Source organism: Poecile atricapillus, chromosome 22, assembly GCF_030490865.1.
Source record: "Poecile atricapillus isolate bPoeAtr1 chromosome 22, bPoeAtr1.hap1, whole genome shotgun sequence".
Classification (NCBI taxonomy): Eukaryota; Metazoa; Chordata; class Aves; order Passeriformes; family Paridae; genus Poecile; species Poecile atricapillus.
In genome coordinates, this window is record NC_081270.1 from 5,360,567 (window position 1) to 5,377,621 (window position 17,055).

Below are 17,055 nucleotides of genomic sequence, written 5' to 3' on the forward strand. Positions count from 1 at the left end.
AAAACAGCATTACTGCAGTTGTACCCATGAAAGGGTTCATGCCAACACACCATGTATGTAATAAAACATTTCAAGAACATGTTTGCTAAGTGTCAAGTACAGAATCCACCGTGATCCAAACTGCTTCCTATTTCTGACTCCTGCTTCAGATCATCCCTCTCTTGGGCACTAAATACAGTTATTTTCACTGATGTAATTGAATTCTCTCAGCTGTTATCAGGAAGGTCAAAAGCATGCTCACCATGTAGAGACTTTGGAATTAAACTACAGATAAATACAATGCAATCTAGAAATTCCTTATGCTGTGTGGCACAAAACCCCCGCAAACCTCAAGTGTTAGCTTAATAATTGCTATTCACATCAGCTTAATCACTTCTCAAAAATAACAGCTAGCAACTCCTGTTATACTAAATAACTCCTTAAATACTCCACCTTTCTCTAGTGCTCCTTCTCTCTGTATAGATTATATACATAATTTAACACAGCTTTGTTCATTTGCATGTAGGAGAAAATTATTTCTCTAAATGGTCAACTGTTGATTCAACTTGCAAGTCTCTGTACAGCAATAATAGGGCTTTGAGTGGTCCACTGATTCCTGTTTCTGGCATCCCAGGGATGTACAGAAAGCATTTAAGAAAAACAAAATTACACTTCAAACACCATTTTTACTAAACAAACAGGACATAAAGCAATTTAAGCATGGTCAATAGTTCTATTTGACTTCTTGCCTGTTTTTTGCTTATTATTATAGCAAGCTTTAATATCACAATTTTTACCTTTGCAGCAGAGTTTGATACTCCATGAGTGACATTTCTGATGAGACCACCCACATTGCCATACTTTATAAGTCCAGTAACACCTTCTGAAACATCATTCAGTAGACCCATAGGGTTGCCTAGGAAATCCACAGAACCAAGAATCCTTGCTGCCTGACTCAGCAGCTCCTGTAAAATCAAGAGGAAGGATGATGAAGTATTTCTTATGGATCACATTAACACCACCAAGGTTGATGGAAAAAAAAAAAAACAACATCCCACCCACAACAGAAACTTATGCCAACCCAGGTAGGTTTACTAGAGGAATCAATAAAGAAATACCAGTAAAATTAACAACAGTTTAATCTTAAAATGCTGTGTATTCTTAGAATTCTTCTGGGATACTACTTCTCCATATACCCAAGAAGCAACACAGCACTAACACTTAATAGTCAGGAAGGAATTCCCACATCCTCAGTGGAGAACTCCTCAACCAGGAGAAGTTCAACCTTTGCCACAACATAATCTCTATCACACTGACCTCCTGGAAGTGTTTCAGAATGTCATTAATGATGAACTCCTGAGTTTCATATGGATGGACCCGAGTGAAAGGATCCAGATTAATCACAGCATCTTCAAATCGGATCAGAGGGAACCCCAGTGTGCTTTTCAAGGCCTGAGTAAATAAAAGATATTGCCATTGTAATTGTTCTCTCTGCTTCTCATTCACAGCATCCTTTAAATAGGTAACAAACCAAAATTCTCTGAAGCTGCTGGAGTTCTCTACCCTGCAGTGTGGACACTCATACAGAGAACAGTCACCCACAAATCTTTTAATTCTAAGCATTGGTAACTTTTTAGCACTTCATTTTTTTAGTAACTCAAGAGTCACTAAGTTTCCAATGCAATTCGTTTCCCACACTTGATAGGAATATTTCAAACCAAAATGTGTCTAAGATTCCATATATAACTTTGCTATATTGTTCTGATGTTCAATTAAACTCCAACCCTAAATGAATTTCCTTGACAAAACTGTCTGTCTTCCACCCTGCTGAACTTCTGTGAAGGGATTAAGTGTCAGGATGAACTGGAATAACATACATAATTTCCTGTAAGCCTGAGGCTCATTTCTTAACATTATGTGGTCTAAAGAAATTCTTTAAACTAGCTTTTCCCATTATTTTTCAAGGAAGAAAACTAAGACTGTAATTAGCTCATAGGCCATCTGTACTTTGTACAATTTATACGTAAAAAAACTCATTTAAGGCGGACAAGCTATACATCTAAATATAGACACACATAAATAAATTCATTTTGGAAAAAAAATAATTACAAGGAAACTAATTTTTTCAGACAGAATGAGGCCCCTTCTTCTTCAGGTCTTGATAATGGCATCTGCCCATTCACCAAGAAGGCAAGAAGCTTCAAACTGATGTTTTATCATTATACATTAATCACCAAAGCTGCCTGGTATAAGGAACACGAGATTTTGTGCCATCTGCAGGCAATTAAGGCAAGTCACAGGTCTGAGTTAAGTTTGCAAGTAAGAAAAGACCTATTTATTTTTTCAGTAAATGGATGACCAACCACAGCAGTCCTCATTATTCACTTGGGTAGGAAGTAATTTCCTGTTTAACTATCAGGTATTATATAAGGCAACTTTGTTAATACTGGTACCTAATAAAAATAATCTGTCTACACCAAATTACCAGACAGCCCTGTCCAAGCCAGAAACATTAGAGGTAGTTAGAAAAACTTCCACAAAGGCTCTACTGTGATAATTCTCTCCCTCCTGCCCTGAACTCTCCTGTGCTACAGAACTGAATTGAACTCTTTCTGTGAAAGTCAATATACAGAATATGCAGGGACTGTTAACATTATGGGGATAAATGTATATGCCAAGTTTTCTCTTGGGAAGGCTGCTGGAGGCTGCCAAGATGGATCCATGTGCAATCCTATACCAAGGGTGGTAGGAAATCCAAACAGAGCAGTGCACAGTGCTGGGCTCTTAAAGGCACTCCCCACTAGCTCTGCTTCCTCAGTCTGCATTTCAGCTAATGGAATTACAAGGGTTTTCATGTTGAAGCTGAAGTGCAACTACATATTCAGGACACTGCTGCTATTATTTAGTGGAAAGGAATATCAGATTTCAGGAATATTATAGTTAGGAATACCACAGCCAAAGAATATTCCAGCTAGCTACTGAAGTGTCCTCAGCACAAGAATTCAGTAAAAAGAACACAATAATGTAGGCTGGGGATCTTCTGGATTATCTGTTAAGACTCCATGACAGACATTCATTACACAACACTAAACTTCTTTAGAAGCCTGCTCATCATGGTGTCCTTAGTATCAAGGACAAAAAAAGCCCAGTTGGTGTCTCAGTTTTGGTTTTTTGAACCAGTTCAGTTAATGCACAATAGGGAGGGGTTTTTATGGTTTGGTTGGTTGGTTTTGTTTCAACTCTCCCACCTTGGAGGGAGGTGGTTGTATTAGCTCAGAGAGAACTGAAGTATTTCTGACTGAAATGGTAAATTAATCATTTTTCAAGTGGCAACTGACTGCTGCCACTTTATTGTGTCCAGGAAGGTCCTAACACACAATTTGGGAACACTGGATGAGATTATGTTCTGATCATAATCTGGAATCCCTGGTTCACTTACCAACTGTGCCAGATTTACGACCATATGAAAAAGACCAGACTTCTCACCTATTTTAAGTTCATACTCAATCTTGTTTCACTTTAATTTTCAACTATATTGCACAGTGATCATGCAAATTCTCCAATTCCAATGAAACAACTTTTTTTTTTTTTAATAAAAACACTCAGAGTTGTCCTGTATTTATGCTCTCCACATTGAAGAACTTATTTTATGATAGTAATTCCCTTTAAGCTCTTTACACTTCCATTATTGTAACTAAGGTCCTTTGTAAAGCAGTGAGTCATTAGGCCCAATTGGCTGTGCTTCAACTGAAATTACAAAAATTAAGGACTGTTAGAGAAGAGACTGGAAATTATGCTAATCAAATGTCAGAAGTTGCTGGAACTTCCATTATATTTAACTTGGATAGTGCAAGAGTAAATGGAATCTAAGAGTATATCAAGTTAAAGCATCTGTTGCCTTTTCTTCCTCTTCACTGGAAGCCTGCTCTGGAATGCACTGTGTACCTTGAGATCCAAAGGGAGCTTGTTGGAAGTGAAGACACTCAACTTGATTTGAGGCATACTGATTTTCAGATTTTCAAAGTAGTACCGTTTTTGTGCCCCGGCTTGTTCAACAACCTTCTCATGGAGATTTTCATCATACTTTTCGACTTCTGCATCCAGACAAAACACAGGAATTAGAACCAATTAAAGATAAATAAATATGGGGTTAGGAATGCACACTCTGTTAAGAGTTAACAATCCTCTGCAAAAATAAGAAGTATGTGTGACTGCTGGTGTAGCCAGCAAAATTACTCATGCCTTGTGACATGAGGTTGACCTCTCTGAGTCTCAAGAATTTTTTTTTCAGATCTCTCTGCATCTCTAAAACCTGTTATTTGAGCTTTTAATCTCACTTCTATTTTCTCTTTATCAGCACACAGAAACAAAGAGATAACACATGACTATGCAATGTTCCTACTGTGCAGTGGTGCTCCTGCAGTCTGTTCTCCTCTCTACTCTCTCTGCAATTCCTTACACACTTAACTAGGAATATAATGTACAAAGCAAGCTTTCAAATATTCACCACATAATACACAACATGCCTATATGGAAGACATCCAATAAATCAATTTACATGAAGAGTGACTCAAATTTGGTCAACATTATCAGGCTCATGTTAATTGTAAGAACACCTGGGTGCTGTGAGAAAGCAGGGCAAAAGACAAAAAGTGACCCAGTCTTATGGACTCAGACTTATGAACAATAAAACATGCCAATTCTAAATGGGAAAATTATTTTTGTCTGAATCTAGGATGACATCAGCAGATAAACTACAAATAACATACAGTAAGCAAGGAAAAAAAGAGAACAAAAGGAGCAGGGTAAGCCAGAACAAAGGGGAGATTAGTTAAAAGGCTTAGAGCAAAATGCAAAATTTTTACTTCTTCCTCATCACTGGAGATCTAAGTTTGTAAGTCCTCTGTGAAATGCAATACTGTTATTTTTCCAGAGACAATTCAGAGGATACTGTGGATTAGCAGGACAGAACTCTGGAGCACCATTTGTAGGCTTGGCCCCATTTGGAATCATGCCAAAAATAGTTCTTTTCCTGTGACAGTTATTATGTAACAGTACACAGGCTACTGCATAATAGAAGTGACTTTTTCAATTGCCACTCCAAAACAAACATTTCAGAAAGTTTCCAAAGCACAGATAAACATTAAAATAGGAGGATTAGAATAGCATCCATGAGATCAGAAGATTGAAAAGGTCTGTCTTGCCTCAGTGAATGAAAGAAAACTTACATTACAATTAAAACCAGGGGTATGGATGCCAACACAAAGGTCAGACAAAATTTTCTTGCAGTGAAGCAAGAGGAACTGCCCAAGGAACAAATTAACACAGATCCCACTTCCAGCCCTCGGTTAAATAAACAAACTAAACAAATCACTAAACAAAGTGGCTTTGCTAAATTAATAACACAATTTCTTTTAACCCAGTTCAGATGAACCCAGATACAGAACTTAAAATGAATAATGAACTTTTTCCAGAGACAGGCTGTATGTGGGCCATCACCTGAGCTCTGCAGCAGGCACCAACACCCATCAACAGCTTCACAGGGGCCACTGAGGCATTTCCAGCTCTCTTCAAGAGTGGGAGGTTCCACACAGCCTGTGCTGGTGTTTTCTACTTATTTTATAAGCAGAGATCATAACACTCCTGTACATTGTAAAACTGGGCTGTGCAATTTTATACCACACCTGATTCCGACTGGTTGTAGCCAAAGAAACTCAACAGCTTCAGAAGTAGTTTCTCCTCAATTTGAACTGTGAACTTTCGGGCAGTGATCATCAGATGCTACAGAGATAAAAAAGTCTCAGTTTACATCATTAACACCAGAAATATAATCTATGTAAGCTGTTAAAAAGGACAACGTGCTCTATTTCAATGGAATATTTTCACTTTCATGGATTTGTAGCAAGACTCCCACCTTCAAAATATCTTTGGTAGCCTTCTTCACTTCAAGTTATCTACAATTAGTGATGATTATTTCAATTTTCTGGAAGACATTGTGCTTTATTACCTAATCCTGACACTTTAAAAACTTAGGTGCATTTCCAACACTAAAATCAAAACAGTCAAAATACTTGTGTGACAATTCCAAGTGAGAAAGTAAATCTTGACAACCAACTCAGTTTTGCCCTCACAGTACATACCACAGCCAGTGGATAAATTTACAACCAATGTTTCCAAACAGCTGCAGTGCACAGAACAGGGTTTATGCAGCAAGATAACAGCTTATCAGAGAGGATTTATAACCTTGTACTCAACTCCTGAACAGCAAAACATCAATATTCTGGTTCACTGTGTTATAGTTCTCAGGAGAGAATAACTGCCTTGAAAAGTAAGGTCACAGACACAGAAAAACAGGGACTGGTTTGTCACATTTTCAAACATGAGAAGGTGGACACTGTGTCCTTTAAGCTTCAGAATTGATTCAACAAAGTGTATTTCACAAACCACTGAATTCAGACAAATTTCAGTAAAAATTAAGAACAGGAAAGGTCATTTAAGCAAAGTAATACCTATTATTAGTTACACAAACAAAACACTGTGCTTTACCTTGTATATATCAGTCAGTGCATTTTTACTGGGAAATTTCATGGCATTGACTTGCACAGCAGGCCCAAGGTCCAAGGGCTCGTTCTCACTCATCCTGGGTGTCAGAAAGAGCATAAAAGGCCGTGTGGTGCCAATAAGTTGGTTGTCCACCTACAAAATGGACAGAAAACAGAACTGAAACTCCAGTGATACTTAGGAATTAAAATCTCAGTCACAGCTCTAAACATTTTTGAAACCTATTATGACTCGAAACACTGAAGATGAATAAATGAATTTGTTTCAAAATGGCAAATACCTGTATATCATGCACACTGAGCTCTAGCACCTGACTGGTCGAGAGCTGAGTGTAGTGGACATGAATTCTGGTGAGGCTTGCAAACACGAGCTCTTCAGGGACTTTGTTGACCAAAGACAATCCTATTCCACCTTCCAGTTTCACCAGCACCTGAGAACAGAAGGAGAAACAACCCACCACTAACAAACCAGCACTGAAAAAACCTGTGATATCAAATACATATTTCTGCAAAGATATTTTTTATTTTAGGATCATCTTTAGAGAGACTAAACAGCTCACTGAGAATTAGTCTTAGAATCCAGAGGGTTAAGGCATATTAAGGCACGGCCAAATTCTAAGAATGACAAGTTGTAGCAGGAAAATCTAAAGTTCATAACACGAGGTCATCATCAGGAGAGGTTACTGACCATCATCCCCCTCCTGAAATCTAGAAAGGGCAATTAAAATTAGAAATTAAAATAAAAAGGATAAGTACTAGTTGTCATATCTTACTTCTAATTCCCGTTCTGTATCTGGATTTTTGAACTTGCGCAGATCTTGTTCTGTAACTGGAAGTTCTTCTCCTTCACTGAATGAACGATCATTTCTACGCTGGTTAAAATCAGTTATCTGAAAACAAAGAAATTACCACAATGATCCCTTTCACATATATAATTAACAGTTACATTGGCCTACCTTAGCAAATTATCTTTTTAAAAAATTAAGGACAAGGAAAACTGTAGTTTTACACTTCTGTAGTAACTACTTCTGGTTTATGACATTCCCATCCCCTTCATGTCATTATAAAGGCAGCTTTTCACAAGGATTTAAAGATGTAATACAGAAAAAGAGGATTTCCAGTGTAAGCAAAGAATGGAACTAGATTCTGTCACCTGCAGAACCCTAGTTGGCCCATCTGGCACGACTCTCACAGTCAGTACTCCTGAGCCAGGCCTCATCTTTTGGTTTGTGAACTGCTGCTCAGGTGGAACTGGCCCTAAAAGTTCAAGTGAGTTATCAGGACCTAGAACAACTTCAGCTCCATCATGAAGACCCTGCAGTCCTCCCTTTGCCTGGAGAAAGAAAAAAGAGTAGGGAAAGAAAATTAAGTAATTAAATGATAAGTAAATACTTCAGATAACTATTTACATATATTAATTTAAAATTGCATTTTACTTTCCTCTCCTTATTCTTCAGAACTGAAAGAAGAGCAGTCCAGCAGCATTTTACTTGATATTACTGAAGTTTCTGCTAACTCACATTTAATCAGTTGGCAGATAAAAGAAACAGTCAAGATTGATAATTAAGTAATTGATAATTAGGTGGGTAATCCATAATTAAGTGGGAATTAAGCATTCCCACTACACATTTAAAACTGAAGCTATCACACCATCAAGGGACACTGGAAAATCCTTCCTAAAAAGTTTTCCAAAATCATAGGAAGCTTTTTAAAAGACAAAATCTGGACCTGTAGATAAGAATGTAAATCCTTACTGAGTCAACATCTAAAGACAGCAATACAGAGCTTTTTTGGTTGCTTCAAATAGTAACTTACTACACTGCAGTAATTTGATTGCAAAATGAACAATGCAATATTATGGCACTAACTAAAATACTTTTCTATTTTCTAATTAATAGTGCAAGATCTTTAATTATTTAAAATTATTAACATTCAAATGTAAACTTAAAACATAAGCTGCTTGCACAAGTTTGCTTTGCTCTGTATTCTGAACTTGCCTCAAAGCTTTTAGTTCAATTCAATACTAAGCCCAAATGTCCCTGTCCTGTACATCAGCAACAAACAAAACAGGTTTAACATATAATCAGTACTGACTTGGACAACAAGTCCATGGATACCACAGGTCAGCTTCCCATCCCGAAAGCTCCAGGTCTGGGTGGTGCTGCGCCGCCGATCCGGCTTTCTCAGCATCAGCGGCTCGTACCTGCAGGGGAAACCCCAGCGCTCAGAGATGCACCTCAGAACTTTTACTCTGCACTTGTGTTAATGCTGAGCATTTATTTTGCCCCAGGTCATTTTTCTAATCTCTCTTCTGAAGTGCTCTGTCAACAGTCACCTGCTGAAAAGGCATTGGCCATGCTTTTACAAGTATTTCCAAGTCACACAGGTGATGATGAGATGTTTTACAAAAACAGATAAAATCCAGCTCTTCCACATGCCTTCAGAACAATGTCTTTCCATATTCAGAGAATATCATATTAAGTATGTTTTCAAAGACATTGCTGGAAACCCCCATCAGGTTCCTGAGGAGTTTTATTTCAGTACCTGTTATCTGTGACAGCTGCCAGGCCTGCGATATCTAAAATCATACTGGAGTCCTCGGAGCGAGGAGAAGGTTTGTGAGGGTTGTGAGGAACTGAAGAACCTTCATGGCAAAGCATTCCTGAGTCTGTCATCCTCCAGAGCTGGGATCGCTTTCCTGGCTCCTGTTACAGAAAAATTCAACATTTAAATACAGTACAGAGCAAATATTTTAGTTCTGTTTTGCTATTACAGGCTTTGAATTATAATTCCTGGAATGATTTGCATATATTTAATTTCAGAGCTGTGAATTAGGAACTAGTTTGGATAAAGGCTTCTGCTTGAACTCTGATATTCAATGAATACACAACAGCAGCCAGATGCAGAGCTGCATTTAAAAGCTGTTTGTTAATCTCAGCATTATTTAAACACAGTTTCTATTTCTTAAGAGCTCCAGAAACAGATTACTTGGCTTGCAATGCTCCTGAAAAGGAAGCATGTCCTACCTTGCAACTTCATGAGAATATCCAACACACAACTACCATATTCTGTTGTCTTGGAGGCATTTACAACCTTCTTGCTACTTTATTCTGATTCCTTTTTCTGTCACCTTTACCCCTACAAAAGTCTTATACAGAAACACCACCATAATTCAAAATAACCTATCACTTTGGAGTATTTTTCTACCCTTTAGAAGTCAGAACTTTTTTTCAATGCTGTCCTACTCTCAGCATTTCATTTTACTTCAGCACACAGCAACAGTATTATAAAAAAAAATAGTCAAATGTGTCCTGGTACCTTCTTTTTCAGCAAAACTCGCTGAGTCTTTGGAGACACATCAAGGACAAGCTCTGCATTTGCAGCATCCTTGTTTGATGTAACTGGTCTTACACCTGGCTCCTGTGACCTGGAACATCAAGAAAACAGCATCATGTTTGTTCAGAGTAGCAGCTTCTCTTGTAGCATGAATCAGATCTGCACCAAAATGCAAACTGGAAGTTTACACTTCCAATTCAGCCCATCAGACTAACATTTACATTGGGGGATTTCCCCTCTTGTTTGGAAATCTCAGGGCAAGCTGGTAACTTGAATTATGTTCTTAAAAGGGGCTTGGATTTCTCACTGGAACCAGGAATTTCAAAGGCAAAATAGATGAATTAAAAGATGCTTTTCTACCTCATCTTGAGGAAAGTAACAAAGCCCTTTATCAATCTCCCAGAGCTGTTTTCAGTAGCATATAAACCAGTGCAAGCTCAAACCTCACAGGCACGTTGTAAATAGTTGTGACTTGTGGAAAAGTGTCCTTTATACACCAGAAGACATTAAGTCCCCAGATGGGGACCCCAAACATCCTGACTCTTCTGAGACCACAAAGTGGGGTCACAGCAGATGCCAGATGCTAAATCCTTTTCACTGTGACAGAATAAACAGTGTCAAGCTGCACCTCTAAAGCAAAGGTACCATGTACAAATGAGGTAAAATAAACAAATTACTGACAGCCAGACAACTTCTGAATTTGGCATTTCTTCTGCTAGCTACAAGACAGACAAAAGTTTAACTTCCTGTGAAAAACTTCTGAATGGTAACCATTAAAAGAACAATAATAATAATTTGATATTACTTAATTAAAGCTTAACATGAACGCTAGAAATATTTCCATCAAAGATATAAAGAATTACCCTGAGAAAGTATATGTAGCAGCAATATAGATGAAATTTTCATAGTAAAGCTGTTTGCTATCTTGGAAATCATTCATGCAGCAGACAACTTCTGAGGAGCCTGCTCCTTTCACTGTCAGCGTGATGAAGGGAGGCAGGACGGGCTCATCCCATGCATAATCCAGAGAGGTCATGGGCTTCACATCAGTGGACAGCCTGGGCTCCACCACCCCGTGCTGCTTAAACACAACTGGCACCTGGAACAGTCAGCAAGGAGGAGTTTGTTCATACAGGAATTGCTCATCAGACAGATTTTTGCTATCATTTGCTCATTTACCAGGAGCTGATAACTGAAATGTGTTCAGTTCACTTCTTTTTTTCCACCCCCCAATCATTTCCATGTGCATATTCTTCCATTCAGGTCTCAAGTAGAGAGTCTTAAAGGGATGAGAAACATCATCTTTGCTTTTATCTGTTATCTGTGGTTCAAAACATCTGCAGGCCCATGGAGCACCTCAAACCCTGCTCATCTAAATGATGAGACTAGGACAGATTAAATACCATCCCCCTCACTGATAATAGTTCTCTTCCTTGTAAAGACTTTTTAGAGACTCATGAAAGCCACGTTACCACTATCATTTGAAAAAGATGACATAGCTGTGTACTACCAATTTTTACCAGAACTTCAGAAAATTACAGTTATTACAGACAAATACACAGACTTGCATTTTATTTTATGGCATAAGTTAGTCAGCTCAAACTTCTAACAAATACAGAAGAACTACTTTTTTTACTTAAAAAAGGAAAGGAAAAAATAAGGGGTTTGGATCTTTTACCTTGGAAAAGTTGTCAATGCGGAAAGGTGGTGGTAACTGGTCGGTGTCGCTGAACGCAATGCGGTACGTGGCTCCTTGGAGGGTAATTTCTACTCTTAAGAAATAACATTTTCCCAGGGTGTCCCTGAACAAGAACACAGTGCAAAACAAGTAAAATTTCTGATCTGCATTATCTGCAGCATTGAACAGCTGCTTCTATCAAAACACAGCAGCTGCAGAAGATTTATTGGTCACAGCTACCTCATATTAATGTGGAACGAATTGTTCTTGTTGACCTCAAAGCCCCCAGACCAAATGCAGTTTGGGACATCCATCAGCCTCACACACAACAGCTGATCATAATCATTCCGTGGCCAGTGGAACACGACACTGGAACCAGGGAGGGTGGAGATGTAGCCATCAGGATTGTTTGTTCCCTAGGAACAGAAATTGGTAAATAATAGCTAAATAATCCCAGCACTGAAAAATCCACTATTAACCTATGCACCTCTAAAATACAAACACAGCCACTCTTCTGTCAGGTGGATGCTGCTATTGGAATAACAAGGAAGATCTTCATAACCAGCCAATAATACCTCCAAGAACAAAGTCTGCTCTTCTTGGTGAGCAGATGCTGTGACTCAGTACAGTGCTGCACTAAAGAGTCACCACCAGGATGTTTCTTACCTGACCTCTGGCAAATTCCCTCTGAACAAAGGCCAGTTTGTAGCTTGATTTATTGTCTAACAGGTACCGGGGAGCAAAGGTGACCATGCAGGTGTCAATGTAACGGCCTCTGCCTTTTTTAACATCAATACCTGGTAATAAAAACAAGGTGAAAATATAGCTGTTATTTACAAAAGAAAAAGGCAGCTGCCACAATATATTACAGAGAACACAAGTTAGTTCTTGGGTTCCTGAGATGAAGTCTTTGTGCCATACCACTGCCTTGCACTGGAACACTATTTTAACCAGTAAATGTAATCTTATGCCATTTGTCACCCTCTATTTCTCAAGTACAACTTAGATACTGAAGATAACAAACCCCAAAACAATTCCCAGTCACAGGTATATCAATGGAACCAATTATTTCACTTCTAAACATATGAAAAACTCCCCCACAATCACTGTGCAGTAACTTCCAGATTCTCATTTAATTCAGAACACCTCACATACACCAGGAGCACAAGGAATCCAGAAGCTTCACTCCTGCACATCAACCTATGCACCACTGAGTAAAACCCACATGGCTGAACAGCTACAGTACACAGACACTCAAAATAATCACAGTAATGTCATGGGATTTAGAATGTACTTAGAATTAACATACAGGGGGACAAAAACCACAGAAGCAGAACAGTTTGACTGTGTAGTTATTAACAATCAGTAATGAAATGTGAAATTAAAAAATAACTGAAAACTAATTTTTAATTTCTAGTACAATTCAAAACAAAGATAAAAATTCTTAGAACACAATGTTTTGTTTAATAATTTTCTCTGGAGCCTCCAAAGCATTTAAGAAGATCTGTTTCTCTGCCACAATTGTTCTGTTTCTGGTGTCACTGTATCTCACCAAGAGCTCCACAGCGTTTTCCAGTGCTCCCATCACCACCTACCAATGTTATAGATGAGGCCTGGCCGGTTTCCGTGCTGGATCACCTTCAGGGCTCTGACACCACTACCACCATCCAGGGAGAAACCCTGGCACCAGCCAGGCATTCCCTCAGGATGGATTCCTCTTCCAACCCGCATCGTGCAACTAAGGGTAAGAAGAAAACACAAAGAATTAGTAATTTAAATGAAGCATCAGGTAGCAACACGATGCTGATGATCAAACACATGCCCAGATAGAAAAAGAACATCTGTGTCTGGATATAGAAGCATTTGAAGCCATGGTAAATCTCTTACTGAGTGACTCGTTCTGCATTTCTGCCATAAGCCCTTTCAACACACTGGTAAAGGACTCCATGGCCATGTCCTGTAAAAAGCTTGGCAATTTCCAGACTCATTAATCATGATAGCATTTGTGTATCTTTTTGAAAATAGAAATAAAAAATTAAAATTTGAAAACAGAAATTTGAAATTTGAAAACAGAATTGGCCAACCAAGGAGCTTTCAGTAGGAAATGTCTAAGAATTCAATATGTTCAACACAGTATTAAAAAACTTCATCATTTCACAGGTCATCTTAATACTTTCATCTTTGTAAAGTTCCTCCTGATTGCCCTTCTTACTCACAAGTTTGGCTGTTCTTTATCAGCATAACAGAACAGAAGTGGACTGAGGCTTCTAGCAAGCTCATGCTCTTCAAACTGACCAGCTGCATCTGTTTTTGCATTATCTTGTCTGAAGATTAGGGGCAATCCTTTAAGTAAACACAGAAGAAAAGAGTGTTAAACTACACATCACCTTTGTACAAATCAAAATGAGAACGGTAAAAATTTCAAATTAACATATTTTTGTTGTAGTATTTTAGCCATTACTGTGCATGAATTCTCCTTCTAGTTCTTCATCTAATCTTCTTAAAACAGCTGTTCCTGACTGCAGGTCATGAGACTGGTGTGTGCAGACCTGGAAGTATCAGTGGATGTTCACACAGACTCACTGCAATTCACACCGTTGCCTTCACAAGGCATTTCAGTCTTTGAAAACCACAAATTTTAACAGTGATCTAATCTATATTGACTTATTGGGAGGTACAACAGCTCATGTTTGAAAATCTGTAATATTTCAACTCAATGTCTAAGTTATCTGCTGTAACATGCATCAAACAGTAGCTGCTGGCACTATTAAAAACATAAATTCTTACAACCTTTACTCCTCTTAAGTAGCATTGAAAAGCTTTATTTGGCTAGAAAGAAAATCAAAACACTACAGGAAATCCTCATTTCCCACTTCATGATTAGAACAGAACTTGCCTGTTTTGTTGATTAACCAATATGGAGCTGAAATGAGTATTTTCAGAGAGCCTTCAGCACGACACACGATCCGGATGGTCAGGTTGAGCAGCCGTTTATTGATGTCGTACAATCGCATCCGCACCATGTAGTTTTGTGTCCCTGGAGGAATCAACAGCTCCTTGCAGATTGGGAAGTTTTCTAGCAACACCCCTGTGAAACAAAACAAAGCAGAGCAAAATAAAATGTCACCCACGCGAACATGAGTTTTTGAAAAGTGCTTAAGTTGGTGTTTCACATAACTTGATCTCCTGAAATATTTCATAGAGCTCACCCTGATCAACTTTGCCCAGTATAATAAACCCTGACCTCAGGAAGAAATGCTTCAACTTAAGTCACAAACAGCAAAACAAGTTCTGTAAGGGACTCTGCTTAGGGCTAATTATTGATTTAGGCATTACAGGTCTAGCCAGTGCTGAATAACTCCACATATACCCTCAACATCAATTATTTCTGTCAAAAAGAATATAGCAAAACCACCCAAAATATTAGGAGCTTATTTGATTTATTCCCCTCTTCACCACTGCTCTCTCCAGTTTCCACTCTCAGGAAAACAAGAACTGAACATGGAACATTCTGAGTGACAGCTGACAGATTTGGAGGAATGATGGCAATACTGGGTTGGTTTTTCCCAATGTGTTCACTTCGTTATTAAAAATAAGAAGCCCTGCAACCCAATGAAATTATCATTTAAACACTTTCTATTTTTGCTATTTTTCCATTTTTCCATAGATCCTTGCAGAAACAAGTTTCCTGGAGGTACAGAGAGGAGCAGCAAATGGTCCCTGGGGCTCAGCCTTACCGAGCTCAATGTTCTGGGCAGTGTCAGCCGTGTGCAAGGCGGCCTCTTTGCCAGGTTTCAGTGTCCCACTGATGGGCAAACCCTTCACGTAGAACTCCAGCTCACAAGGCAGCAGATTGCAGATTACCACCGTTGGCAGGAGATAAATGGTATGCCCAGGCTGCCTGAAAATCTGCTTAGCACTGTCAGAGAATATGCTGGAAGGCATGTAATCCGGGTAATTTTCCTTCTTTATGGCAACACAAAACCTGGGAATGCCGACACACGTGAGAAGTCAGTGAATTTGACAGAACGATTAAACCCTGTCTTTCTGTATTGCACTGAGTCCTCAAAGATGCTCTAACCTCAGGGTTGGTAAGAAAAACAGCACTTAGAGTTGTTCACCACATAATCACTCTGTAGATTATGGTAAGGTATTTTATATTTATGTCTGACAGTAAGACTACATAAGTTTCTGATTTTAATCAAAGACAAAAGTTAGTTTCCCAAAAACTGGTCTATTCAGAGACCTAACAGAAAATGGCTATTAGAAATTACCAGCTTTAAAACCAACTTTCATAAACTTGCAAAAGCATGTTCTTAACTGCTACTAAAAAGAGATTTTTAACCATTAAAGTAAACTTTAATAATGTTCTTAAACATAAATGCTGAATGTGTCCTTCTTCCCAGTAGATATATCATTATTCTGACCACTTGACATTTCAGTTTTTCATTAGTTAGGGTGAAAAACTGATTTGGTAAACCTTCATTTGTTTATTTGTTTATTTTGCTCCCTGTGATGCATTCAAAAACAGGGTATTAGGAAATGAACTATAAAACTGACACACAGCAGTAACTATATAGTGTGCAAAGGTCATTCCCTGACACAATTTCCACAATGCCTATCCCAGTATTTCCTATATTCAGAGCAACCCATAATCAATCATATCAGAAAACTGCAAAATTCCATTAAGTCCTCAATATGCAGTGACATTTTTGGCCTCAGAAGTGAGCAGAGGCCATTGAGGACAAAGAATGAATATTTGTAAACACTCTTTTGGAAAACCACTCATTATCCTCAGTGAGACAGAGCAGTTAATGTAATGTAAGCTCACATCCTATTTTCTAACTTTTTCTTTTTTTTTAAAAATAAATATTCATAATGTGCTTTGTATTGTCAGAGGTTTAACAGGCACTGTCAGGGGGGTTTCAAGGAGCCCTGCAGAAGCAGAGCAGCTACACTTCACTGCTTTCTCACCATTCAACAGACCCAATAAAACATCCCATGAAACTGCAGCAGCTTTCATCTCTAAGCATCTTCCTTCCTGTTATTTACTTCCACAGGATTTAATTTATCAGAGCTTAGAGAGAAAGAACTGGGCTTTAATTACCTGAAAAACCGGCTGTTTTCGGACTCCATGGAGTGACACTCCCTCTTGCTGCTGCACACCTCTGCTGCCTTCTGGACATTAGTCCAGTGAATTGGAACCTTACAGAAGAAGACTCCCATTCCTTTGGGCCTGGCTTGCAAACGCCAGGATGTGAGATGTAATGGAATAGCAAAGGAATCTCCTGGCATAACTGCTGGAAGGACTACAGGCTCTGCAACCAGAGAAGAAAGCACACATATCAAAAGAGGCTCTTTTTTACTGAAAAGCATAAAATTTTGAAGTAGTAAGTCTTAAATTTTAAAGGCAATACGTTTAATTTCAATGTAAATCACTTCCTGATCTATGGATGTTTCAAAAACCAACCTGTTATTTTCAGCTCTATTAACAATCTGGCA

General features: G+C 38.5%; 1 protein-coding gene across 1 annotated transcript in view; it reads right to left on the reverse strand.

The window, feature by feature from the left end:
• VPS13D (vacuolar protein sorting 13 homolog D) overlaps positions 1-17,055 on the reverse strand; it is a 96,161-nt gene that overhangs the window by 36,699 nt on the left and 42,407 nt on the right. The window contains exons 45-64 of the mRNA XM_058855419.1: positions 16,661-16,871; positions 15,291-15,538; positions 14,450-14,641; positions 13,770-13,896; positions 13,149-13,291; positions 12,220-12,350; positions 11,794-11,969; positions 11,554-11,677; positions 10,739-10,974; positions 9,858-9,966; positions 9,084-9,244; positions 8,634-8,742; positions 7,693-7,872; positions 7,313-7,429; positions 6,821-6,970; positions 6,526-6,675; positions 5,664-5,760; positions 3,925-4,073; positions 1,297-1,431; positions 777-944 (exon numbers count right to left, since the gene is read on the reverse strand). Of these exons, the coding sequence (XP_058711402.1) occupies positions 777-944; positions 1,297-1,431; positions 3,925-4,073; positions 5,664-5,760; positions 6,526-6,675; positions 6,821-6,970; positions 7,313-7,429; positions 7,693-7,872; positions 8,634-8,742; positions 9,084-9,244; positions 9,858-9,966; positions 10,739-10,974; positions 11,554-11,677; positions 11,794-11,969; positions 12,220-12,350; positions 13,149-13,291; positions 13,770-13,896; positions 14,450-14,641; positions 15,291-15,538; positions 16,661-16,871 (3,113 nt within the window). The remainder of the gene's footprint in view (positions 1-776; positions 945-1,296; positions 1,432-3,924; positions 4,074-5,663; positions 5,761-6,525; positions 6,676-6,820; positions 6,971-7,312; positions 7,430-7,692; positions 7,873-8,633; positions 8,743-9,083; positions 9,245-9,857; positions 9,967-10,738; positions 10,975-11,553; positions 11,678-11,793; positions 11,970-12,219; positions 12,351-13,148; positions 13,292-13,769; positions 13,897-14,449; positions 14,642-15,290; positions 15,539-16,660; positions 16,872-17,055) is intronic.